Source organism: Lemur catta, chromosome 3, assembly GCF_020740605.2.
Source record: "Lemur catta isolate mLemCat1 chromosome 3, mLemCat1.pri, whole genome shotgun sequence".
Classification (NCBI taxonomy): Eukaryota; Metazoa; Chordata; class Mammalia; order Primates; family Lemuridae; genus Lemur; species Lemur catta.
Window position 1 is genome coordinate 101,496,753 of NC_059130.1, and position 26,529 is coordinate 101,523,281.

Here is a 26,529-nt window from a genome sequence, read left to right on the forward strand (position 1 = left end):
GGTTCCCCAGTAGCCTATCTTAAATATCCCCTTGTCATTCTGTCTCCTCAACCCACTTTGTTATTATGTTTATTTCGGTACTCGCCACCACCGTTATTTCATATATTTGTTTATCATCCCTCTTTCTGCACTAGAATATTGACTTCATGAGAATGAGAGCTTCGTCTGTTTCGTTCATTGCCGTATCTATCTGGCTTGGAGTAGGCACTCCATACGTATTTGCTGAATGAACACATTTTAGATAGCTGGCAGCCAGTGAAGAGAGAGGATCAAGGTGGAACAAGATGCAAGGCCAGGAGACCTGTTGGAATAGCTCTGGTGAGATATTAGGATGACTTAGAACAGCAGCAGTGGAGGTGGAGAAAGGAGATACAGTGTACAAGCACATGCATGTACACACACACACGCATGCACATGTATGTATTGCAGTCAGATTTGCTGTCTTGGTAGGGGGAGGCTAAGGAGGAAAGCGAAAGTGTCTTTATGGGCACGGGTGGTATGTCATGAACAGCCCACGACAAGCTGGACACCCTCCAGCTAACCCTGGCTGCTATTCTCCCTGTTGTGTCTTCTTACCATCATGCCATGTATGCCCAGCCCTGCCAGCCAGGGGTCTCTGCGGTCCCATTCCGTCAGTGACGCAGGGCACCTGCCTTAGGGAGCAGGATTTGGGAGCAGCATGCTGAACAGTGGGAAGAGTATGAGGAAGTCTGAGCCACAGACAGAGACTTAGAGACTCTTGGAGAGAGGCACGTGGACCGAGAGAGCCAAGGCAGAAGGGGAATGACTGCGGAGAGCTCGGAGCCGGGGAGCCAAGGCATGGCCCAGACTTCCTGAAGCCAGATGTGGTGGGGACAGGACAGGGCCCTTGGGCAGCTTCTACTCCCTGCCACACCTTTTCCCTCTCTCCCTTCCTCTCCTGCTCCGCTCCGGGTCCTCTCCCCTGGTGCTGTAGGTGCCTTAGCCAAGTTTGGGCTTAGGAGTTACTGGTCACCCCAGGCTGTCGTGTGAATTCAGGTATGTGGGGAGACCCAGGGAAAGGGGTCCCTATAAGACAGTTTGGGGTTTGGCAGTAGGGGAGGAATTGCTCTGAGAGTGTCCACTTTGGTTGTTTTCCTTTCTCTCAAGAGAGCATGGAGAATTGAGGTGTGTTGCAGAGTGAGAAACTGAAGTTAAACCTCAGGTAGGACCAGTCAGCTGCTGGCGTGAAGGGACTAAGGCATAGGATGTGGGAAAGCTGGGAGGAGGGCTGGGGGTAAAAGGAGGAGGAAGTGGGAGTTGTGGGTTCCCCCCACCCCATGCCACTCCCTGACCTCTGGTGGAGGGAAGAGGTCAAGGCCTGCTGGCCTCTTTGAGGGCTCCTCCCCGGACCTCCAAGCCTGGGGCTGGGCTGCTTTATTCTCGAGGCCAGTGATAGAGCCTCTTTCAGGTTCTGGGGTGTAGGGGGGCCATTTGCCTCTCTCCTCGCACTCATCTGGGCTAGGGGCCGGGGTGCTGCTGCTGCTCCCCTCCCACCTGGGCTGTGAGCATGGGGGTTGGGCCAGAACAGCCGCCAGAGCCGCCCACCTGCCCGCGGTGTCATGGCAACGACTCTGCCCACGTGGACGATGAGGAAAGGGAGGAGAAGAGAGGAGAGGAGGCATCACAGCAGACGTGAGGATGGGAGGGGGCTCCTCAGGGTCCTGCGTGCTGGACCCCCACCCTCTAGCTTGGCCTCACCCCAGCTCAGTTCACCCCAAGGCCCCCCAGGGCAGGGTGGGGCTGCTGTTCCAGCCCTGGCCTCTGAGTGTGCATGCCCTTGGGTGTCTGTCCTGAGTAATGATGACCTTGGCCTCCTGCTCTGCGGGGCCCTGGCCAGGGTCCTGGGGGACATGGGGCTCTGGCATGTGCAGGCCTCTCTTTCCCCACCCCGCAAGTTGGGGATGGTGCCTGGGGCTGAGGGGATAAGAGCCCGACCTACTTCTCCATTTTCTCACTATTTTTCAAAAGGAAAATGACCCACTTTTCAGCCAATAGGACTGGGGCCTGTTCCCAGGCTGATTCCCTGAGCCCCCCTGCCCAGGCCTCTGCCCCATCCTCAGCCTGTTAGCCATGTGCCGGGCCCACTTCCTAAAGGGCAGCAGGTGAACCTGTGTGGAGGGGCCCTGCCCCGCCATCATGCCCGGCTGGGGGAGCAGCCTCTTCTCTGCGGGGCAGGGGTGGGCCACGGCTCCACTCTGAGCAGACCCCGTGGTCTGCCACAGCCCCGGGCACTTTGAGTGTCTCCATACACTCCGAGAATGCACCTTGAGGAGGGGCAGGGAGGGCCCTGGGAGTGGGAGGAGGATTGCACCCCTCCTGTAACCCTGTTTCAGTGGGCAGTGGCCGTCTTCCCAGGCCGCACTATTCCATGTGGAGGGGAGAGTCTGTGGGACTGGAGAGCCATGTCTGTCCGTCTGTCTGCCTGCCGGCCAGAGTGCTTCCCAGAGAACCCTCCTCGAGGGTCCTGTCCGTGCCTCTCTTTCCAAGCCCCTCCCCCTGTCTAGGATATTGGTCTGGGCCTCAGAGCCCCCTCCCTCCCTCAGCTATATTGGCCTGGGCTGGCTTGGGGGGTGATTAGGGATTTAATTATTTAGTTTCTCCAGCTCAGTAGATTAATTCCATCCATCACAGGCAAGCTGAGCCTTCCTTCCCTCCCTGGACTGCTTGGCCAACCCCAGAGAAATGGAGCATCATTGCTCATCTGGGCCTAGTATTGGATCTGGGAACAATGGATAAAGTCCTTATTGGGGCAGGATGTGGGGTATGACACTGAGCAGATGTGGGTGCCTAAGTGCTGTGAAATGAACATGTATATCTGTCACGTGGGGATGAACATGTACTTAAGGTCTTGTATCTGCACAGCGTCTATGCACACGAGTACCAGTATCTCCTGGATAACAATGCACATGTGTATGAACACTGTGGGGACAAGTTTGTGTGTATCTGTGTGTATTATGTGACAATGACTATGTATGTGAGGACAGATGGCATGTAAGTTGTGTGTGGATGACTGCGTGGCTATGTAATTTGTCTCTGGATGAACAGTCTTGGGAACATGTATGGCAAGTGTGAGGGAGACGTAGCAGAGAGGGAGGTTTCCTGAGGCCGAGAGAGGAGTCAGGGGCCACTGGACTCCACCTGCTGGCCTCATCAGCCCAGTTTGGTCAGGGAGACGTGCCACTTTAGACATACTCTGTTCAGCTGGGGCTTGGTCTCCTAGAGGTTGAGAGTGTCAGGCCTGGACTCAGACCCAGATTCAAATCCTTCTTTCACCACCCATGTGACCTTGGGCAATTTTCTGTATCTTTCTAAGCCTCAGTTTCCTCATCTGTAAAATGGGAGTAACAACAGTACCTACTGCAAAGGATAGTTTCGAGGGTTACATGAGGAAATGCTAAAGTGCTTGACACTGGGCCTGTGCAGTTGTAGGCTTTCAAAAAGCCAAACCTTAGACTTCAGAGTTGAAAGGCCCCACAGGTTGTCTGGTCTGAAATGTGTTCAGTGCTTGAATCCACTCTATACCATCCTCCAAAGTGGTCCTCTGGCCTCAGATTGCATGCCTCTCTGGACAGGGCACTCTTTAGGAAAACAATATCACTCTGCACTAGCTCTGCCTGCCGGGGAGTTCTGGTCCAGCTGCAGGGAGGCATTGCCCTCCTGCCTTTTCCTGTTTCTCCCCCTTTCCCCATGCCTCAGCTGTGGGGTACTACTTGAGGGCTCAGGGGCTGACCCTGAACTCATTGAACACCTGCTGTGTGCCGTGTTTGGCCATACAGAGATAGAGCACGTGAATCCTGGCCTTCGAGGAGCTCATAGCCTGCAAACAACTAGTGACCCCACTGTGCTAAATACAGATATGGGACCCCAAAGGAGGTAGCAGCTGGTGTGTCCTGGCATGGATGGGGAGGGCACTCTTAGGGAAGGCTTCTTGGAAGAGAGTGCACCTGAGCTGCATCAGAGGGTAAAGCTGGGGGCACACGTCATCCATATGAAGGGATCTCGCGGTCTGTGTAGTGTCCTCTCCCCATGTGCTCCGTCCCCAGTTCCCAGCTCTCTTTTCTCCTGCTGAGCCCAGAAATCCAGAGAGGAGAGCAGAGGTTTAGACATCCCCGCGTCTGGGACAGGGGCAGGCAGTGAGGGTGGGAGGCACCACCATGTGGACCCCACAGTCAGCCAACCAGCCAGCCTTCGTGGGGCCCTGTGGGGCCCAGCTCTGTGCTTGACTCCCCTGTGGGAGGGGCCCAGAAGGTGCTGGAAGCCCCTGTCCCAGCTCACACAGACAGCTTACAGGACAGTGTGGTAACCCGGGAGGCAATCCTAAACTCTGGACCCCATAAAGGGGCCAGACACCTAGGCCAGAGGGTAGGAAAGGCCATGGGCCCGGCCTGGCTGAGCAGCTTTTATCCAATGGTCCCCTGCCATGGGCTTGAATTCCACCTCTTGTTTTCTGGTGGCAGGCTCAGGTGTGGCACACCCTGGAGGCCAGGGCAGTCCCAGGCCAAATCACATATAGACTGAAGAAGGCTCTAGGGCGCTAAAGTCAGAAGCCAACATAGGGAGACATAAGTGCGTTTGCCCTGGATAGATCAGCTCAGTCACTCGTTGCCACAACCTAAGGAGGTTGGTTTTGTTATCCCTATTTTACAGATGAGACTATTGAGGCTCAGACAGATAAAACAAGTGGTGCCTGGTCATGCAGGTAGGTTGTGATGTAAGGGATGGAGGTGGATGACTGTCCCTCCAATACCCAGCTACGAGATCTGAAGGGCTTTCTCTTCCAGATCCTTGGACTTGGACAAGAGACCACCAGCCCTGGCTGCTGGAGTTTGTGGGGGTCTGTGAATCAAGGGCCTTTGGTCCTGTCAGATGCCACCTCCTTGGCCACCAGGGCTGCTCTGTAGTCTTCTGTATGCTCAAGGTATGGGAGGTCTTCACAAGGAGCCCCGGCAGACAGAAATTTCTAGGTGCATGAAAAAATGCGTTTTCAGACTACTCATTTCTGATCCAAACTGAAGTCTGGTATGGCTACAGCCTCTGCCCAGAGCTGTCTGAGAAACCCCCTCGGTGGCCCTTTTTCTAGGTCTCATGCATTTAAGTGGTTTCTCCCTAGTTAGCAAAAGCTAACACTCAGCACTATGCCGAGAATTGTGCCTGCATTACCACAATCCTCATGACATCACCATGAGAAAGGGACTATTCTTGCCCCTGTTTGCAAATGGGGAAACTGAACTTGAGAGAGATGAAGGGACTTCCATAAGGCCACACGTCTAGCAAGTGGTGGACCTGGGCTATGAACTCAGTTTAGCCCAAGACCCAGAAGCCACAGTCTGTGTCACCACCTGCCCCTAAGTGGGGTCCTATGGAAATTCTGGTCTGGGAGTCCTCCGTCTCAGCGGTAGACAGCCTTCCCCAGAGAAGGCTCCTGGAGACCTTCAGGAGGGGGAGAGGGGAGAGTGGACATGACAAGGCAGCACAGCCTGAGAACTGGCCCAGTTGACAGGAAGGGAAGAGAGAGCTGAGAATGAGCCGGAAGCAGCTGGCCATGGCTGCAATTAGAGGGTAGGAGGGGGTGAGGCTGATCAGGCTGAATCGTGTCTCAAAGGGCCTTTGGCAGCCCTGGAGAAGGAGGAAGTCCAAACTTTGCTTCCAGTGCCTGTTGGGTACATGGGCCCCAGGAAAGGACTGGGGCCCAGCAAGTCTGAGTGAAGAGACCTACGTGGGTGACGGTAGACCCCGAGTCCTGCTCCTACAGCTCAGCCTTGAGACTCCCTCCTCTCAGCCTCCTTCTTTCTCTCTGAAGTGTGGGGAGGGTCACGTTTTCCCTTTTTCCTCCCCCTTCCCCACTGCACGACCTTTCCTGAACTATGCGGAGAGGGATACCTGGGGGAGAACTAGATGTGGCTGGAACAGAGCCGTCTTTACCTGTTAATCGGAGAGGCTAGACTAACATGGTGCCCAAGGCTGGGTTTGGAGGCTGGATTTCTAATACCAAGTCCTCTAGAGTGCTCCAGAGCATTTAGGGGGAAAGGGGTGGGCTTTCTGTGGGCTGCTGTGCACAGGGGCAGAGTGGAGGGGGGCAGCAAGGGAAGACATCCCTTCATGCAATAAATATTTTTCAAGCACCTGTTAGTTCCAGGCATTGTTTGAGACACTCCAAGTACTGCAAGACAGACACAGCCCTTGCCCTTTTGAAGCTTATGTTCTACTAAGGGGAGATATACTATAAACATGTAATAGACAAAGAAAATAATTTCAAAGGGCAATAAATGCTATGAGTGCAACAAAACAGGGTGATGTGGAGTGTACCCAGGGTTGAGGCTCAACTTTAGTTAAAGTGAGTGGCCAGGAAAGGCGTCTCTGAGCTGAGCCCCAAAAGATGAGCCAGAGGAAGCCATGGGAATATCTGGGGCAGAGTGTTCCAGTAGTGAGAACATCAAGTGCAAAGCCCCCTGAGGTGGGATTTTCAAAGAGATTATAGGTAGTGTGGGTTATTCACAGGCTGAGCACTGTCCAATGGGTCAGGAGATGGATTTAGACTTGTATCTGCCTAAATGTCACGAGTGTTTTGGAGCTATAAGCCCATTTTCTGTAAAATTCCTGCTCTAAGCCCTTGGAAGAGTTGATTAAATAAAGTAATAAAGGTGAATGAATAAGATCACAAACCCCCTTCCTTTCATTCGGTTCCTCTTTCTTCCTTTTGTATTTTCTGGGGCAGTGAGGGCAGGAAAAGGTGGATTTTCTTGGGGTCCTATGGGATGGGGTTGGGCCCAAGGCATGCTGAGTCTTCAGCTACAGGGCTGGGTGGTGGGGTGGAGGGAGGCCAGGGACTAGGGCACCAGCCCAGCTACAGAGATTCTGCCAAGGGCATCTGGGCAAAGTCAGTGTCAAATTGCTCAGGGGGCTCAGGCAGAACCGGATGCAGGAAGAGGGGAGGAGTCAGGGGAGGAATGCCTATCCGTGGGTCAAGGTGAATAGTCAGGAGTGTGAGCTGCAGGTCAGAGGCTCTGCATAGGGCTCCCATCGTCTCCCCCATTTACCCAAGCTGCTGTCAGGTCACAGGGTCGTGCAGGGCTGGATAGAGAAACTGAGGTAGAACCCTGGCCCTACTGGTTCCGACAACATAGGGAGAGGGGGTGGGTAGGCAAAGCCTGAAACTTTGGGATCCTAAGGGTGCACATGGCTTAGAGGAGCTCAGGCTGACAGCAGCAAGATGAATTCTAGGCCTCACTTGCTGTAAGTTCTGCTGCATTGGAACCGGTGTGGGTGTGACCTCATAGGCTCCACGAGGGGACTGGACAGGGCTGACCCCGAGCAAGAGGGCAGCTGCACCCTTTTGCTGTTGTCTAGACCATCGTGTCCAGCTTGTGGCTCTCCCAGACAGTTTCCTGGGGAAGGAGTGAATCAGCTAATATTTGATTTTTGAAATCTTTATCTTTGCCCAAGGCATCAGTTTGTGTCAACCTCTGAGACACTGGCCTTTGTCAAACACACCTGGATCCCTGGGTGCCCAGATGTGGACAGTCTTGAGGAAGAACTACTTATCTTTTCCCCAGCTGAGTACCTCTGGTCTTAGATGATTGGCTGGAGAGATTAAATGACCTCCCCAAGGTTGTGCTGTAAACCAACGGAGGAAATAATAAAAACAAAAGTACAAATAATGATAGCTGCCTTTATTGAGTATTTACCATGTGCCAGGTACAGTGCTAAGGGATTTATATGCTTTACCTTGTAACCATCGCATCATTAGAACCTTGATGATGGCTCTGATATTATCCCCACTTTACAGATGAGAAAACAGGTTAAGAGAGAAGAATCACCTGCCCAAGTATACACATCTAGTAAGTGAGTAGAAAGGGGTTTGAGTCCAGATAGTCTGATGTAAGAGTCCACACCAATAACTGCTTTGATCCAGGGAGTTGCCTGGGTCTCACAAAAGGAAAACCAACAGATCTGGCCGGGCAGGGCCCTGGGGAGAGGGAGAGAAAACACTCTGACTCCTTCCTCGGCAGCCCTTTTCCTTCCCCCATTTTCCATTCTTTTTCTGGAAGGTAATTGCTTGGGGCAGTGACAACCTCCTGGCGAATTACACAGCTGGTTTCCCAGTGAGATTTGTAACAACAACCCCGCCAGCCTGGCAGCCCCCAGCAAGTTCCGGTTTAAGAAACTAATTGCTGGATTGTGTAGTTGGTGCTAAATTGGGTAATTTCTTGGTGACGGCATCTGTGCCACTTCTTCCATTCCCAGATAGATTTGAGCTGCATCAGAGAAGAATTTGTCACACACAGCACCCTCCCAGACTCCTTCGCTCCCCACTTCCCAGCCAATCCACAGGCAATTGCAAAAGTGGCTGCTTCCCTTGGCCCAGAGGTTCACCATCTGGGCAGCCCTCTCTGTCCTGGAGTAGTAGATACATGACTTAGTGCAGTAAAAGGGGGAAATAACACCGGGACCCAGAGTTGTCACAAGGCTTCTGGGAGCATCCTTTATTCTGTACTTATCTGACCTTGGACTTGGTATAAACTCAGTGCTCACTGCATAGGCGAAAAGGTTAAACCATTCTGGTTAGCTCTGGTTAGCTCTGGAGGCTGTGATATGTGTGAGGTATTTTTATTTGTTTCCTTTTTTGTTTTTTCTCAAAAAAGAAACCAGATTCACTTTCATTACTGTGTTCATTTCAGAATAGCATTTAATAAGTTTTGACTTCACTGGGCTGGCAATGCAGATAGGAGAAAAGCTAAGGGTTTGAGTCAGGCAACACTGGATTTGACTTCTGGCTTTGACATCAGCTCAGTGTGACCTTGGGCAGGTCACTTAGCCTCTCCAAGCTTTGGTTTCTTCTTCTGTAAGCTGGGAGGAGCTAATATTATCTATACTTTGGAATATCACAGGTGAAAGGATCTTGTTCTTTGTGGGATCACATTCACTCAACAAACACTCGCCCAATGCTAAGCATTGTTCTAGGGACTGGGGAGAATGCAGTGAATAAGATGGATAAAATCCCTGCTCTTACGTGGCACTTCCATTCTAGTGGGAGAGACACACAGTCTTGGAATCACATGAATTTAAAATGGTAATGATTTAAGAGCCAGGTACATGGTGCCTTGAGAGCAAACAGCAGGGGCATCTGACCTAGTCAGGGAGGCCAGAGAAAGCTTCCTGGAGGAAGAACCAACTGGGCCGAGATCTGAAGGGTGTGTAGGAGTTAGCAAGGCAGAGGTGGGTGGGAAAAGCTGTCCCAACAGGGGGAATAGGCCCCGTGATGCGAGGGATCATGGGACTGACAAAAGACTGGCCTGGCTGCGGCAGAGAAGGCAAGGGGAGCATGTTGTGAGAGGATGTTGGAAAGGTAGGAAGGGCCAGACCCCGCGGGCCTTGTTGGGCTGGTTAAGGCATTTTATCCTAAGAACATCAATGGACCGGTGAAGAGTTTTAAGCAGAGAAGTGACATGATCAGATTTGCATTTCCAAATGATCATCTGGATTGGAGCGGGGGGAGAACGGAAACGGGGAGACCAGTTAGGAGACTGTTGCAGACAAACAGGCAGGAGACGATGTTCTGAGGGACAGTTGGATTCATTAGCGGTGCTTTCTGCTGCAAATACCACAGAAAATCTGGCCAACAGTAGTTTAAATGAGAATTTCATTCCTCATCACATTTAGGCCTGAAGAAAGGCAACGGCTTGTTTTGGTTCTGTGGCTCAGTGATGCCAGGCAGGACTGACATCTCTGCAGTTCTCTAGGCCTTTCCCTCATGGTGGCTACGCAGCTGCCCTAGCTCCGGCCATTGTGGTTGTATTCAAGCCAAAACGAAGGGGAGAAAGGGTGGCACTAACGAGCTTCACCCCTTTGGTCACAAAGGCAAACTCTTTTCCAGAAACCTTCATCATATTTTTATGTATATGTCTTTAGCCAAAACTGAATCATGTGGCCTCTATTTACAAGGGAGACTGGGAAAGGGAAAAGGAGGTTGGGAATGAGTTTTAGCAAGTCACCAAACAATGATTTGGTGGATATGGAAATAAGTGGACACATCTACTCTTTAGGGAGCAAAATCCATAGAAATTTGGTGGTGGATGGGATTATTAGTCCCCTCCTCACTTGTTTTTCCTTCCCATTGATTGTGTGTAGTCATTAGGTGGGAGAAGGTGGGTGGAGAAAAGCATATATTATGCTTCACATGGGATTGTGAAGCATAATGTATAGGAGGAAGATAGTCATTAACTGAACCTTTTCTGTAGGAAATCCATAAATCAGATATCCTTTGCCTCCAGTAATTTGGATTTGATTATTTTGCTTATTATTTGGACACTGGGGATTTTGGAAATCCAAAAGAAAGCTTTCACTTGAGGGTTTATATCCATTCTGTATACAATCTTTTAGAGTTTATAAAAGTGGTTTCGTATGCATTTTATTATTCAATATTCATTAAAGTCCTGGGAGATATGTGAGCAGGTATCATTAGGCTTAGAGAGGGTAGAGCTTGTCTGGTGTCACATCCCTTCTGGTCTCAGAGCCTCTGCTTTTCCACTAGACAATGCTGCCCTAAGGGAGTCAGGGGTGGTCTGCCTGGAGATCAGCAATGATGGGGACCCATCTCCTCTGAGACTAGAGCTAGGAGAACATGGATTGATGTCAAAGAGACCAAAGTTTGAGAAGATCTTGATGAAAGCTCAGTGGCTTGGCAACAGTACTGTGTGAAGCAGGGGATAGAGGGTCACCTGGGAATGTCCACCGCTGGGAAGTCCAGTGAGGTTCCAGCTTGATGTGACCACAAACAAAGCAAATAGGATGGTCTGGGATTTTGCCAAAGTGGTGTTTTGTGTTGTGAGCCTCAGACACAGGTCCTCCCCGGGACAGGAGAGGAGCATGCCATGGATGAAAGGCCAGGTCATCAAAGCTTCTTTCCAAGGTGGGGAGATGCTTCCAAGTGCTTTTTGAACAACTGCTCAAGAGGCCATCTTGGTCTAAAGTCCCCTCTTTCCCGAGAGAAGGGCAATGAAGAAGAATTGTCATCTAGAGCCAGGCAGTTGCTATCTGTGAGGTCATCCCAGTCTTTCTCCAGACAAGATAACCAACAGCTTCTTCTGTCCAGGCCAGGGTTGGCCATGGGGTGAGCATGTCTCACCCGCTCCGCTATGGAAGATTCCCAGGAGACTCCACAATCTTCTTCATTGTCTCATATCCCTCAGGGTCAGGAAGTTCTTCCTGATGTCTGACTGTGTCTCTTCCACCACTATTAATCATGCTTGCAAAGCTAGTGCTTCTTCCTGACATCCCGTGTCTAATAATGGCATCATTAGTCTTCTAGTCACGGCTGCTGCAAACTTCAGAGTCGTCTTTCTTCCTGGCTTTCTCTCTCCTCTTCCCACTGTTTGCCAAACCCCAACTATCTGCTCGATCTCTCCCAGCCCACCCCTCAGAATTCCCTTCTGCCTTGTGCTTACTCTTTCCTCTCCCCCTCCACCTTCATCTGTGGAACACACAGCCATCTTGTACTTCGTCTCAAACGCTGTCTTCTCTAGGAAGTCCTCCTTGATTTCCCTCTATTGAATCTGATCTCATCCAGCACAGTCATTTATTCACCTGCTTAGTGAACATTTATTAAGGACCAGCTCTGGGCAAAGCCCTGAGTTAGGTGCTGGAGATTCAGAGGTGAACAGAACTTGGCTCCTGTCCTGCAGGAGACCACATTCTAGTTGGGGAGACAGAAACTGAAACAGACCATTTCAATGCAGTGTGAGAGCTGCTTTCATGGGGCCACCCAGGGTGTTATAAAAGCCCAATAGAGAGGCATTACCCAGAATAAGAGTACAGAAAGTCTTCAAGGGAAGGTGGGGCTTAGTATGAGTAAGTGTTAGCCAGGGGGAGGGCTTGGGGGTGGATGAAAGGAGATTCTAGGTGGAGGGAACAGCTTGTGCAAAAATATAGCAGTCTGAAATAACTCCGTCACGTGAGAAGTTGTTCCCCTATTAGACTATAAACCCCTTGAGGACAGGGACCACACTTAAATCACCTCTATACACTTCTCACTCAGAGTCTTGCTTATGGTAGCTGCTCAACAAATTGTGGAATGGAATCGTATGTGAGGGCAATGAAAATGCAGTGGCTCAGCACCACGGACAGATCACACAGACACCTGCAGTTGGAGGTAGTCCAACCTGTAAGCTCATTTGCATACATTTGCATAATGAAGCCAACTTCATTCCCCTGGGGGTCCAAAGGCTCTGCATCATGGGGGATCCAATCAGTCCTGGTTTGGGGGGTTGGGAAGGGAAACTGTCAAGGCTAGAGACCCTGAGACCTCTGAGGACTCTGAGAGAATCTCTTTCCCCCTTTCCTTATCCTCCTTTTCTTTTCTGTCAGGAGCCAGTGGTCCTGAGCCTTCTGAAGTTAGGATTCTGCCTGGCGGTGGGGATCCTGACATCAAGGATGGGACACCCCGGATGGTGAGTGATGGGAGAGTCTAAGAGATGGGGATTAGACTCAGGTTCTCAAATCAGAATAACTTGGGTTTGAATCTTGATTCAAAGTGACTCATCCACTTACTGGCTTTGTGACCTCACCATTTGAAGCTCAATTTTCTCATGGGTAAGTGTGGATAATATCTACCTTACAGGATTTCAGCGAGATTAGAGAATATGAGGTATGCATGGTATCGGGTACATAACAAGTGCTCGGGAAATAGTAGGAGATGAGCTGTGAGCAGGATCTGGAGGAAGCCTGAAACAGGGTGGGTGTGGGGAGGTGGCGGTGGGGAGAAAGGGAGAATGAGTATCGGAGGTGCTGCTGTCTGGAGTCTTTGAGGCTGTCATCCCCTCCTAGTCAGCAGATGGCCCAGGAGCCTGGTCTGGGATGAGCGAGGGCGCCGTCTGCCAGCTCCTCTGTCCCTGTCCCTCCTGCTGTCACCCCCTCCTGCCGTAGCTCCTGTCCTGGCAGCTCCTGGAGTCCTGATTGGAGGCAGCTCTTGCTGAGAGCTGACCTCTCGGTCCTGTAGTCTTGGCAAGCCTGGGATGGGGGCCAGGGGCACTGGTTCCAGATCTTTTTCTCCAACACTTTCCTGCCTTGCCAGCCCAGTGCTCCTGGGAGGAGGAACTCCTGGGTCCCAATCCCAGTTTAGGATTCAGATGCTACCTTGTATCGCCACCGTTGTTCCTCATTGTGGCATTTCTTCCCTCCATGGCTCCCGCACCCCCAGTGGAATGTGAGTGGTGGGTGTGTGTGTGTTGGGGGGTAAAAGGCAAAAGGGGAGAGTCCACTGGCGAAAATCTGGAACCCCAAAGGGGCAGGAGGAGAAGTCATCTCAGGTTTTCCTTCCTATCTCAGGGAGGGAGAATGAGCCTGCAGCCAGATGGAAGGAACAGGGCGTGGAAGGAAGGGGAGGGATTTTCTGCAGAATGGTGCTGGATATGTAGATTTCAGTCCAGCGTTCTCTTTGGTCACTGCGTCTGGGAGCTGTGACCCCGAGGCCTGGCTCCTGGAGCTGTGGGTTGTGGGGTAAGGGTTGGGCAGAGGTGTGGCTCTGGCTCTGTTTGCCTAGAGCCAGCTTGTGAAAATCTAGTTCACCTAATGACAGGTTTCTTTGAATATTTTGTATGTCTGCTTGGGTATCTTTTTGTTTTTGATAATGATAATCTGAGGATATTTAAAAACCCAGTCGGCTGAGGGCATTTCCTCTTGCGAATAAGTATTTATCAAATTTGCGGCATTTGATGAATGATGGGATCATTTGGTGCCCTTGTGAGTGTCTTTGTCTATTATGACTGTTTTAAGGACTTTTTTAGCCCATTTGTGGAAAGATAGTACAATTACTCACAATAAATTGATATGCATTACCTAAAGCAATACAAGAATGCCTAATACAAGATGGTTTTAGGTGAAGTGGTTTGTTGTTCAATTCGAATCCCTTTCCTCCCTGTTTTTCCAGGAGGTTCCTGGGGCCTGGCCCCCACCACTATGAAGAGCCTTTGCTGAGGCCATGAGGGGTTACCATGGCGACCGAGGCAGCCATCCCCGCCCAGCCCGCTTTGCTGACCAGCAGCATATGGACGTGGGCCCAGCTGCCAGGGCCCCGTACCTGCTGGGCTCCAGGGAGGCCTTCTCCACCGAGCCCCGCTTCTGTGCCCCGAGAGCTGGCCTGGGACAACTTTCTCCCGAAGGGCCTCTGAGCCTGAGTGAAGGGCCGTCGGTAGGCCCTGAGGGAGGACCAGGGGGGGCCGGGGTTGGGGGGGGTTCCAGCACCTTCCCCAGGATGTACCCCGGCCAGGGCCCCTTTGATACCTGTGAAGACTGTGTGGGCCACCCACAGGGCAAGGGTGCCCCCCGCCTGCCTCCTACGCTCCTGGATCAGTTTGAAAAGCAGTTGCCAGTTCAGCAAGATGGCTTCCACACGCTACCATACCAGCGAGGTCCGGCAGGGGCTGGGCCCGGGCCAGGGCCGGGGTCTGGCACTGCCCCAGAGCCCCGCAGCGAGAGCCCGAGCCGCATCCGGCACCTGGTTCACTCTGTTCAGAAGCTCTTTGCCAAGTCCCACTCTCTGGAGGCGCCCGGGAAGCGGGACTATAACGGGCCCAAGGCTGAGGGAAGAGGCGGCTCTGGAGGAGACAGCTACCCTGGCCCAGGCTCTGGAGGCCCCCACACCTCCCACCACCACCATCACCACCACCACCACCACCACCACCAGTCCCGGCACGGCAAGAGGAGCAAGAGCAAGGACCGCAAGGGGGACGGGCGGCACCAGGCCAAGTCCACAGGCTGGTGGAGCTCCGATGACAACTTGGACAGTGACAGCGGCTTCCTGGCGGGTGGGAGGCCCCCTGGGGAGCCTGGTGGTCCCTTCTGCCTGGAGGCTCCGGATGGGTCCTACCGGGACTTGAGCTTCAAGGGACGCTCAGGCGGGTCAGAAGGCCGCTGCCTGGCCTGCACTGGCATGTCCATGTCACTGGATGGACAATCGGTCAAGCGAAGTGCCTGGCATACCATGATGGTCGGCCAGGGCCGGGATGGCTACCCAGGGGCCGGGCCAACCAAGGGGCTCCTGGGTCCAGAGGCCAAGGCCAAAGCCAGGACTTATCACTATCTGCAGGTGAGGCTTTGGTGGGGGTGGGAAACAGGGTCCTCAGCCCTCAACAGTCTTGTCACCCAGGGAGCAATGGAAAGGGTTGGGTGGGAGCCAGCTGTCCCTGTGATGGAGGGCCTGGAAGCAGGGAGGCTCTGTCCTGCCTTGCTTTGTCACCCTGAGCACCTTTGGGGGCCTCAGTTTCCCCATTGTGCAGTGAGGGGGACCCTTCTATTCTGATCACGTATGTCAGTGCCAGGAAGGCTTCCCCTTGACCTACTGTTTTGGACAAGCCATTCTGCTCTCCGTCTTATGAGGCTGGAGGCAGCATGAAGTTGAGGGTGGGCAGTGGATGGGGTAGTGCAGTGCTCCCTGGCCATAGCTGCCCTCAAGATTGGAGGGCAGCAGTTGGAAAGCAGTTCTCCTGCCTCAAGGGCTTCTCCAGACTTCTTTTCTGCTCAAATCTAGGTGGTACAGATGTTGCTTGAATATGAAGGTCAGTTGCTTCCAGAATGTGCCTCTGCTGGGGTTTGTCTTTCTGGGGGACCTGTGGTGGGGCAGCCCATATAGCTGTGGAAGAAGCCCTGGGGGCCTGGCCCGTGGGTTTCCCTAGGCTGGGGGACACACTGGAGGCCGAGCCTTGGTGTAACTCCAGGCAGGGCCTCCTGGGAGGGATGGTGCAGGTGACAGCTGGCATGCTGTTCTTGTCCTGTCTTACCACCTCTGTAGTCACTGCAGGTGAAGCTAGGAGCTTTAGTCCCTACTTATGGACCCTTCCTCCCAGCCTTATCCAGCCCACACTGTAGTTTTGGGAGGAAAAATCAGTACAAGTTCTGGAGGTCCAGCAGATTTTGGATTATCCCCCAAACTCACATTCTGTGTAGTTAATACACATTCATTCATTCAGTGGGCATTTCCTGGGGTACAAAGATGAAGACACAGATGCTGCTTGTGAGGAGCTCACAGTTTAGAGGGGAGATGAGGAAGTGGGTGGAATAGAGTGTGATGAGGCTATGATAGGAGAGAGCCCTGGGCACTGTGGGGACACAGAGGAGGAACCTCGCCCCCTGGGGTGATGGTGGCCAGGGATTGCTTGGAAGGAACACCTTCTGGGAGGAGTGTCCCCTGAGCTGAATCTCAGTGGAGGAGTCGGAGTTAGTTGAGTGCATATTAAAGGTGTCAGGAAGAGACTACAGCATGTCCAAAGATAAGGAGAATTGAGATGGCATGTGTCTTCGGGGTGTCATTGGTTTTGTTGGGTAGGTTATGCACAAGTTGGGGCTTTCTTGGGGAACCCACAAAAGCCCAAGGGAACACATAGGGCCACAGTGGAAACAGGAGAGACTTCTGGGATTCAGGACTTGTGGGTTGGCCTTGGATTGCCCCCTCCCTGGGTAGGGAGGTGCTCTAAGCTGAGAATTGAAGGGTCCAGGGAGGAACACCCACCTCCTCCCCTGTGACTGAGCCCTTGCTGAAGGTGTGCCGCCATTCCACTGCTCCCTGCTGCTTCTCCAGGGCTGCCCTGACCTCCCTGGGGGCTTCCTTTTTAACATGCACCTCACAGTGCCCTGCAAAGGAGCTAGGAGCTCTGCAGTGGCTACGGAGTGGGAGCCTGCAGTGTGGCAGAACGTGCCCTGGCTGTCCCATCTGCTGGCCGCTCTCTCTGTGGCGTATGGGCAAGAGGAATGATCCCTCAGGGTCTGGGGCTCCAGCGCATTTTAGGACTGAGAAGTCTGGGCCCACATGGGGAGACCCAAAGGGCTGCAGGGACCCTCCAGATAGCGTCCTGCTCCCCTGGCTCCAGGGCAGCAGAGGCTGGCCCCATCTGACTGTGCGTCTTGGTTGGGACTCTCAATCCCATGTTGAGGCCCTGTTTCTCTCCCTTACCTCTTCCAGAATCCCTCTTTCCACTCTGAGCCCTTGTTCCCTCCCAGAGCCTCGCCTTTCTGGGTTCCCATCTTCCCATGGAGCCCCAGGCCCTTGCTGAGCCCTGTTCCTCCCTGTGGGTTCCTTCTTGGGGCCCCATCCCTGGGTCCCCATTCTCACACTGATCTCTGTCTCCTTGCCTAGCCTCACCCCCAGAGTGCCCACCCCTCCCCTGAACCCTATACTGTCCCCGAGGCATGGCCCCAGTGGAGCACCCCTCCCTACCCCATTTAACCCATTCTTCACAACAAGGGTTTTAAATCCTCCCCACCTCCCCCACGCACTCACCCACGCCTTCGCCTACCCCTCATTCTTCACAGTGCAGGGCCGATACCAGGGCTCCCCCAGCTCCCTGTCTCTGCCCCTTGAGACTCATCTGGGTCCCCAGCCACCCTCTTCCTCTTCCCTGGCTCAGAGGAAAAGCTGTGGCCACCCATCCCAGGCTGATCCCCCACCCAGGTCCCTCTCCTTGGGACCCCTCCATCCCTGGACTGTCCCCCTCCTCCCATGCTTAAAGACTATCTTTACTGGCTCTTTCCTGCATCCTGAAAACATGCCCGAAGCCACTTTCATCCTAAAAAGTCTTTCCTCAACGCCCCCTCCCCTCCACATGTCCCATCTTCCCTGCACACCCAAGCTCTTCTTCACATCCCTTCAGTCCTCACACCCCCCGTCACTGAAGTGCCCTGGCAGTGGTCACCAGTGGTCTTTTGAGAGCTGGCCTCAAAAGGCACCTTTCAATGCTTATAATAGTAGTTAACATTTATTGAGCACTTCTTATGTCCTGCTCCTTTGTCTTGCCCGCTACCCCTCTGGTGTAGGTATAATTATCATCGCCGACTCACAGACAAGAAAACTGACGCTTAGTGGTTAATGGGTTTTGCTCAAGTTCACCTAACTCTCAAGAGAAGGGGCCAGAATTTGCACATGGATCTTCTAACTCCTGAGCCTGAGTTACTAACCTCTGAACGCACTGTGGCATTTGACATAATCGACTCCTTTTATTCTTGAAATGTCTCCTGTTTCTATGACATGGCATTTTCCTGGCTTCCCTCCTACCCTCTGCCCACTCCTTCTCAGGTGACTCCACAGGCTCCTCTTCCTTTCTTCGCAGTCCTTTTTTAAATGTCAGCGGATCTCTCAGCTCTGTTTCTTCTTTCCCCTGGGCTGCCTCATTCACTCCTATGGGTCCAGCTGCACCCCACGACTCCCACACGTCTGCTTCCAGCCCTGAATCCCCACTGAACTGCAAAACCAAACATCCAGCCACCTGCTTGACAGTCCCATGCGAAACTCAAGGTGCTCAACCCTGACCCCATCGCCTTTCCCCAGGCCGGTTTCCCCGGGGCCCTGGGGCTCAGCGAGCAGCAGCACCCGTGCCCCGCCAGGTCCTCAGCCGGCAGCCTGGCAGGCATCCTCCCGCCCCCTCATCCCCCACGTCTAATCAGGCTCACTGATGCTCCTCAACACCTCTCATTCCCATCTCCTCTTCCCCCTCATCGTCATCGTCTTAATTTAGGCCTCATCATCTCTTGCCTGGATAACAGCATCAGCCTCCTAATTGGTCTTCCTCCCACCACTTGAGCCCCTGCCCTGCTCTGGCCCTCCGCAGTGCAGCCTCTGTTTGGACTGTCAGAGCGCTGGCTCTGAAACCCAAATCCAATGTCACTGCCCTGCGTCAAACCTCTGCGGCTCCTCACAGGGGAGGGGGCAGTCGAAGGATTTGGAATGTGAGTGTGTTAATGGGATGATTGAGAAGGAGGGTAAGAGGTGACTGAGGTCAGAGGATGCCTCATGGCTGGGGGTGGGATCAACACAGGTCACTTTGGCCCTGATCTTCAACCTCTTGGTGCCTGGCATGTCACTCCCTAAGACTCTCCAGGTGGCCCTCAGTTAAGTGGCAAAGGGGCCATGGAGGATGATGAGGCATCTCTTTGTGAGAGAGGGGGACGGCCTGAGACCCCCAGCTCCTGCTCCACGGTTGCATGCTCCTGAGTGAGGCCTGCTCAAGCTGGGCAGAGCGCCCCCCACTGGCCGTGGAGAAGATAGTCCTGGCCTCTAGCTTTGCTAGGGACGTGTCTCAGAGACAGAGGCCCCTGTCCCTGCAGGTGCCGCAAGATGATTGGGGGGGTTACCCCACTGGTGGCAAGGATGGGGAGATCCCCTGCCGCAGGATGCGGAGCGGCAGTTACATCAAAGCCATGGGGGATGAGGAGAGCGGAGACTCCGACGGCAGCCCCAAGACATCTCCCAAAGCAGTCGCCCCCCGCCGCTTCACCACCCGCCGCTCCTCCAGCGTGGACCAGGCCAGGATCAAGTAAGGACTGGGAGGGCTGCCGGTGGGGGTTCTGGGAGCTGATCCTGGGTTCTTGAAGGAGATGTGTGTAGACTGGGCCCCTGCCGGGTGGCCCGGCTTAGGGTTCAACTGGGGTGTCTCACTGCCCCATATAAAGGGGAGGTCCCTGGTGATGGTCCCGGTCGGAGTGACTCTTGGGGGGAGTCTCATTTCCCAGAGTCTCCTGGGGAAATCTCTGTTTGGGGGTTCTGGGGAATAGAACCTGCTCAGGGGCCCCAGTGCTGTCATCCTCCTCCTCCTCCCACGTCCTAGCAGTCCACTGTTCTCACTCTGGGATTTTGACCTTTTCCAGCTGCTGTGTCCCACCCCGGATCCACCCCCGGAGCTCCATCCCTGGCTACAGCCGTTCCCTCACCACTGGACAGGTAGGGAGAGGCCGGTAGACCTGGAGGAAGGGGCAGGAGGGGCATTCAGTCCCATCCTCAGCTCAGGCCTTAAAACCAGAGGCTCTGCCTATGGACAGAGCTCAGGTCTGGCTCTGGGGGAACTGGGAAACCTGCCTGGGACCCCTGGAGCTGACTCAGACTGGGGACCTCAGAGAACCACATCCTTAAAACCCACCACGTGTCCTCAAAGTGCTGAGCTCTTAAGGACAACACCAGTTCTCTGAGACTCCCCAGCCCTCTCCAGGCCTGACTGCTCCCCCCAGCCCCGCCCCATGTGGAAGGTAGGATTGATTCATGCAGACAGGGCATGGGTCATGCTGTGGTCTCAGAGCTGATCGGCCCTGAGTTCTGCCCCCACCCCCTCTATCCTGCAGGACCACCAGCAAGATACCCCATGTCTCATCTGTAAAATGGCAGTAGTAGCGATAGTTATTTCACAAGGATTTTGCGAGAGTTCAGTGAGAAAATGTATGCAAACACAAAGTACTTGGTCCAAAACTGGTATTTTATAAATGTGAGTTCCCTACCTAAGTGTAGATTTTCCTCTTAATTAAATGGAGGCAGTGCAGTTTAATAATTAAACTCATGAGATGGGTTTGAATTCTGCCTCAGCTCCTTACCAGCTGGGTGACCTGGGGTGAGTTCCTTGACTTTTTTGAGCCCCACTTTCCCTATTTAAAAATAGGCATCCTAATAGTGTTCTTGGCACATGGCCAGCACTCAATAAAGGTTAGCTATTTTTGCTGTTTGCTGGGGGGAAAGAGCAACGCAAAAGACTGTCCACACCGGCTCCCATTGTTCGCTGCTGCAGTCTCTCAGTGTTCCTTTGTTCCACGGCCTGGACCAGGCAATCGGGTTGGACGGCTCTCTTTTCATACCAGACCAGCCTGCGTTGCTAACCCCACTAGTTAATGCTCAGTCCTCATTTTACTTGAGCCATCAGCAACATCTAACACAGCTGATGGCTCTCTCCTTCCTGAAACACCTCAGTCAGCAGGCTTTGGGGCACTACCCCCTCTACATTCTCCTAGATTGTTTTCCCGTGCTGCTTATTCGCCGTGTGTCTCGGGTTCCTCTACAACTCCCCAGGATCGAAACGCTGGAGTTGTCCCAGGGCTCAGGCCCTAGGCTTCTACACCTACTCCTTAGGTGATCTCATCCTGGCTCATGGCTTTGAGTATTTCTGAGAGCCTGGTGACTCCTAAAGGCATGTCTCCAGCCCAAACCCTCCCATAAAATGCCAGGCATGTATATGTGGGTGTGTATTGAAATCTCACTTGGATGTCCAGTAGACATCTCCAACTCAAGATGTCCAAACTAAACTGCTGATTACCCACTCCCCTCCCACCGCCAATTGCTGCACTGTCTTCTCCATTTTCAATAATGGCAACTTTATCCTTCCAGGAGCTCTGGTCTAAAAGCCTGAAGTCTGGCTTCAGTCCTTTCTCTCTCGCTTACAAATCACAGCTGGTCCTTCAGCAAATCCTGTTAGTCCCACCTTCAAAATATATCCAGGATCCCACCACTCCTCACCACCCCCACTGCTACCAATCCAGTCCAGTCACCACGTCCTTTTGCTTGGACTGCGGCGCTGCCTTCTGGTTGGTCTCCTGTATTTGCCCTTGCTCTACTTCATCCTCTCTCTATAGCCAGAGTGGTCATTAAAATATATAATCGCATTGGCTCACTCTTCAGCTCAAAACCCTCACCTTGCTCAGAGTAAATGTCAAGGACTTGACTATGACTTACAAGGCCCCATGTGACCTGGCCAGAGCTACCTCTGAGTTCCTCTCCTAACACTGTTCCCCTCCCTCCCACTCCAGCCGCACTAAGCCCCCTGCTGCTCCTGACCCCACAGGTGTGCTCTAGCCTTAGGGCCTGTGCATTTGGCTTTACCTCTGCCTGGATGTCTGCTTCCCAGGCATGCCCGTGGATCACGTCCTCACTTCTTTCAGGTCTTTTCCCAAATGTTCTAAAATTGTAATTTAACTCTCCCTCCCAACATTTCCTTTCCCCTTTCGCTGTGCTGTCGTCATCTTCCTCCTCCTCCTCCTCCTCCTCCTCCTCCTCTTCCCTATAGCACTTTTCACTATCCATCTTCACATACGCTTGACATATTTAGCCTGGAGGTGTGGCTTATTATCCCTGCTTTACAGAAGAGGAAATAGGTTTAAAGTGCCAGAGATGTCACTCTATTATTATCTCTAATAACGCTTTTTTTCTCTTAAGTCTATTTTTTGTTTAGTATTTGCCTAGAACATTTTTTTCCATCCTTTTAAAGCTTTTTGTCTGTTATGTTCCCGGTATGTTTTATGTAAATAGTTTATAGCTAGATTTTGCCTTGTATCCATTCTGATAATTGCTGGAGAGTTTAGTACATTTATATTTATTGTGATTGCGGATATGCTTGGATTTATTTCTATCATCTTATTTGTGCCTTCTCTTTGTCCTGCTTTTTGGGTGATGCTTTTCTACTCTTTTGCTGCTTTCTTTTGGTTTGATTGAGTTTTCCCTTATTCTTCTCCTTGCCAAATCCCACCCTGGTTTGGTGGTTATATATTCTATTTATTCTTTGTGGTTAGCCTTATAGTTTTAATGTGCATATTTAAAGTCTGAAGCTGACAATTTTTTCTACCCTAACCCGAACGATGAAAAGACCTTAGGACAGTTTAATTTTGATGACCTCTTCCCTTCTTTCTTTTCTTTAGAAATAAAAATTTATTTTCCCCTAATTCTGGAGGCTAGAAATCTGATATCAAGTTGTCAGTTGGGGTGGTTTGTCCCATTTGGTGAACTGTATTTCAAATTTTTCATTTTTGCTTGAAGAACAAAACATTTTAAATTTGGCAAAGTTTAATTCATCAATTTTTCTCTTCTTGATTGTGGTTTTGGTGTAGAACTTAAGAAAATGTTGCCTAATCCAAGATCATAAAAAATTAGTCTAATGTCTTTCCTAAGAATTTTGTAGTTTTAACACCTACATTTTGGTGTATGATTCATTTTTAGTATTTCTGTTTTTTTGGTGTGTGATTTGAGTTAGGGGTCCAACTTAATCCTTTTGCATGTGGATATCCAATTTTCCCAGCATCATTTGTTGGAAAGACTTTTCTTTTCTCATTAGAATTTCTTGGCCCTTTTATCAAAATTGGCTTATCATAAATGCATGTGTTTATTACTGAACCTTCAAATCTATTCCATTAGTCTGCATGAATTTGCCCTTCTGCTATTACCTTATGCTTTGATTACTGTAACTTTGTAGTGATGATTGACTTCAGTAAGTTTAAATCATAGGATTTTGTTACTCCTTAAAAGATTGCTTTGTGACTTGTGTTTCCTTTGCATATACATATGGATTTGGGGGAAGCTTGTTGATTTATATAAAAAATATATTTGGGAATTTGAGAGATTGCATTGATTCTGTAGATCAATTTATGGGATATCGTGTTCTTTTTTTTTTTTTTCCTGGAGACAGAGTCTCACTCTGTCACTGTGGGTAGAGTGCAGTGTGCAGTGGTGTCATCGTAGCTCACTGCAACCTCAAACTCCTGGGCTCAAGAGATCCTACTGCCTCAGCCTCCCAAGTAGGTGGGACTACAATCACGCACCACCACGCCTGGCTAATTTTTCTATTTTTAGTAGAGACGGGGTCTCACTCTTGCTCAGGTTGGTCTTGAACTCCTGAGCTCAAGCAGTCTTCTTGCCTTGACCTCCCAGAGTGTTAGGGTACAGGCATGAGCCACTGCGCCCAGCTTACCATAGCTTGCTGTAGCCTCGAACTTCTGTGCTCAAGCCATCCTCCTGCCTCAGTCTCCCCAGTAGTGGAACTATAGTTGCAGGCCACCATGCCCTGCTAATTTTTTAATTTTTTGTAGAGGTGGGGGGTCTCACTGTGTAGCCCAGTATGTTGTGGTTTTAACAATATTAAGTATTACTAAGGTGAACATTGGATGTCTATCCACTTATTTAGTTCTTCTTTGATTTCTTTTACTTTTTGTTTTTATTGTAATTTGGCAAATTGTAGTTATGTATATTTATGGTGTACAAAGCAATGTTAGGATTTATGAATAAAATGTGAAGTAATTAAATCAAGCTAATTAACATATCCATCACCACAAATACTTAAGTGCTCCTAGGGCACTTTAAATTTGATGGTCTTTTCCCTTCTTATATGTACTTGTTGCCTAGTATTTTAGTTTTCACCTTTCAACCTCTCAGATTAGTCTTTATTGTTGTTACTTTTTATGTTATTAGTACTTGATTATATATGCTCACATCTTTACCTTTTTTCGTCCTCACTATGCCTGTCTTGAATCTCATTCCTGCCTCCTTAAGTACATTCTTTAGTACGCTCTTAGTGACTGTTTCTAAGAAGCAAACTCTGTCTTTAATAAAAAACCTATTTTACCTTCACTATTTGATATAGTTTACCTTATGGGGGATTCTAGGTCAAGATTCATTTTCTCTCAGTGTTTTGAAGATATTCCTTTGTTTTCTATTGTTGCTATTAAGAAGCCTGCTGTCAACCTGATTGTCTTAGAGGTAATTTTCATTTCTCTCTGGTTGCTGTTAAGATCTTGTTTTGATTTCGGTATTCTGCAGTTTCATTGTGATATTTTTGAGTGTGTTCTCCCTAAATCTCAGGATTCATATCTTTCATCAATTCTAGAAAATTCTCTCATGGTTACTGTTAGCATGGTGCATCTTTTTTCCCTTCTTTTATCTTCAACCTATTTGTATTTTGAATCTAAGGTAAGAAATACTATCAGTGTTAGTATTTCTTGTAAGATAGGTCTTCTGGTAATAAATTCTTCAGTCTATATTTATCTGGAAATGTCTTTATTTTTACTTTTTTTTCTTTTTTAAGGATAGTTTGCTTGATATAGAATTCCTGGTTGATGGTTTTTTTTTTTTCTTTCGGCACTTTGAATATATTATTCCACTGCCTTCTCGTGTTGTGTTGTTCTGATGAAAAGCCAAGTTATGTACGCAGTTGTGGTGCTCATGCCTGTAATCCCATGTACTCAGAGGCTGAGGTGGGAGGATTGCTTGAGGCCAGGAGTTTGAGACCAGCATGGGCAACATAGCAAGATCCTGTCTCTAAAAATAATTTTAAAATTAGCCAGGTGTGGTAACATGTCTATAGTCCCAGCTACTCAGGAGGCTGAGGCAGGATGATCACTTAAGGTGATCACCCAGGTGTTTGAGGCTGCAGTGAGTTAAGATTGTGCCACTACACTCCAGCCTTAGCAACAGAGCAAGACTTTGTTTCAAAAAAAAGAAAGAAAAAGATTTTCTTTGTCTTCAGCTTTCAACATTTTGATTGTAATGTGTTTAAATATGGATCACTTAGTGTTTAACCTACTTTAGGTTCATTGATCTTCTTTGATCCATAGTTCATATTTTTTAAAAAATCAGATTTGGAAAGTTTTTGGCCATTATTTCTTTTCTTTTTTTTTTTTTGAGACAGAGTCTCACTTTGTTGCCCGGGCTAGAGTGAGTGCTGTGGTGTCAGCCTAGCTCACAGCAACCTCAAACTCCTCGGCTTAAGCGATCCTAACTGCCTCTGCCTCCCGAGTAGCTGGGACTACAAGCATGTGCCACTATGCCCAGCTAATTTTTTATATATATATATATTTTTAGTTGGCCAGATAATTTCTTTCTATTTTTAGTAGAGATGGGGTCTCACTCAGGCTGGTCTCGAACTCCTGACCTCGAGCAATCCACCTGCCTCGGCCTCCCAGAGTGCTAGGATTACAGGCGTGAGCCACCACGCCCGGCCTGGCCATTATTTCTTTAAACATGTTTTTTCAGCCCCTAACTCTCTCTTATTTTTTTTTTCTTCTTCTTCTGGGACTTCCATTACACATATATTGGTATGCTTGAAGTTGTCTCATAGGTCTCTGAGCCTCTCTGTTCATTTCTATTCAATCTTTTTTCTCTCCATTCTTCATACTGGGTGATTTATACTGATCTATCTTCAGGTTTACTGATGATTTCTTATGTTAAGCCCCTCTAATAAACTTTTTGTTTTATTTATTGTACTTTTCAGCTCCAGAATTTCCATTTGTTTCTTTTTTTTTTTTTTTGAGACAGAGTCTCGCTGTGTTGCCTGGGCTAGAGTGAGTGCCGTGGCATCAGCCTAGCTCACAGCAACCTCAAACTCCTGGGCTTAAGCGATCCTACTGCCTCAGCCTCCCCAGTAGCTGGGACTACAGGCATGTGCCACCATGCCCGGCTAATTTTTTCTCTATATATATTTTAGTTGTCCAGATAATTCCTTTCTATTTTTAGTAGAGATGGGGTCTCGCTCTTGCTGAGGCTGGTCTCTAACTCCTGACCTCGAGCAATCCACCCGCCTCGGCCTCCCAGAGTGCTAGGATTACAGGCGTGAGCCACCGTGCCTGGCCTGTTTCTTATTTTTAAAGAGAAAACCTTTATGTCTTTGTTGTGATTTGTATTCATGAAGTCATTGTCATGCTTTCCTTTAAATCTTTAAATATGGTTTCCTTTAGTTCTTTGAATATATTTATAATAGCTGCTTTGTAGTCTTTGTCTGATAAATCCAGCATTTAAGTACATTAACATTTTCTTATTTATTTGCATGTCTCATAAGTTTTTGTTGACTACTGAACATTTTAGGTTACATAGTACAGCAACTCTGGATTTTTGCTTTTCCTTCTTAAAGATTGTTATTGCTTTGTTTATTTGTTTGTTAACTCCTCCTGGACTAAACCTGTGAAATCTGTCTTCCCTGCAAAATGCAGCATCTGGTAAATTCACTCAGG

General features: G+C 50.2%; 1 protein-coding gene across 1 annotated transcript in view; it reads left to right on the forward strand.

Moving 5' to 3' along the window:
• Window positions 1–26,529, forward strand: part of DLGAP3 (DLG associated protein 3) — a 58,737-nt gene that overhangs the window by 8,589 nt on the left and 23,619 nt on the right. The window contains exons 2-5 of the mRNA XM_045548303.1: window positions 12,385–12,467; window positions 13,946–15,103; window positions 19,111–19,319; window positions 19,651–19,723. Coding sequence (XP_045404259.1) covers window positions 13,997–15,103; window positions 19,111–19,319; window positions 19,651–19,723 — 1,389 coding nt within the window. The 5' untranslated portion in view covers window positions 12,385–12,467; window positions 13,946–13,996. The remainder of the gene's footprint in view (window positions 1–12,384; window positions 12,468–13,945; window positions 15,104–19,110; window positions 19,320–19,650; window positions 19,724–26,529) is intronic.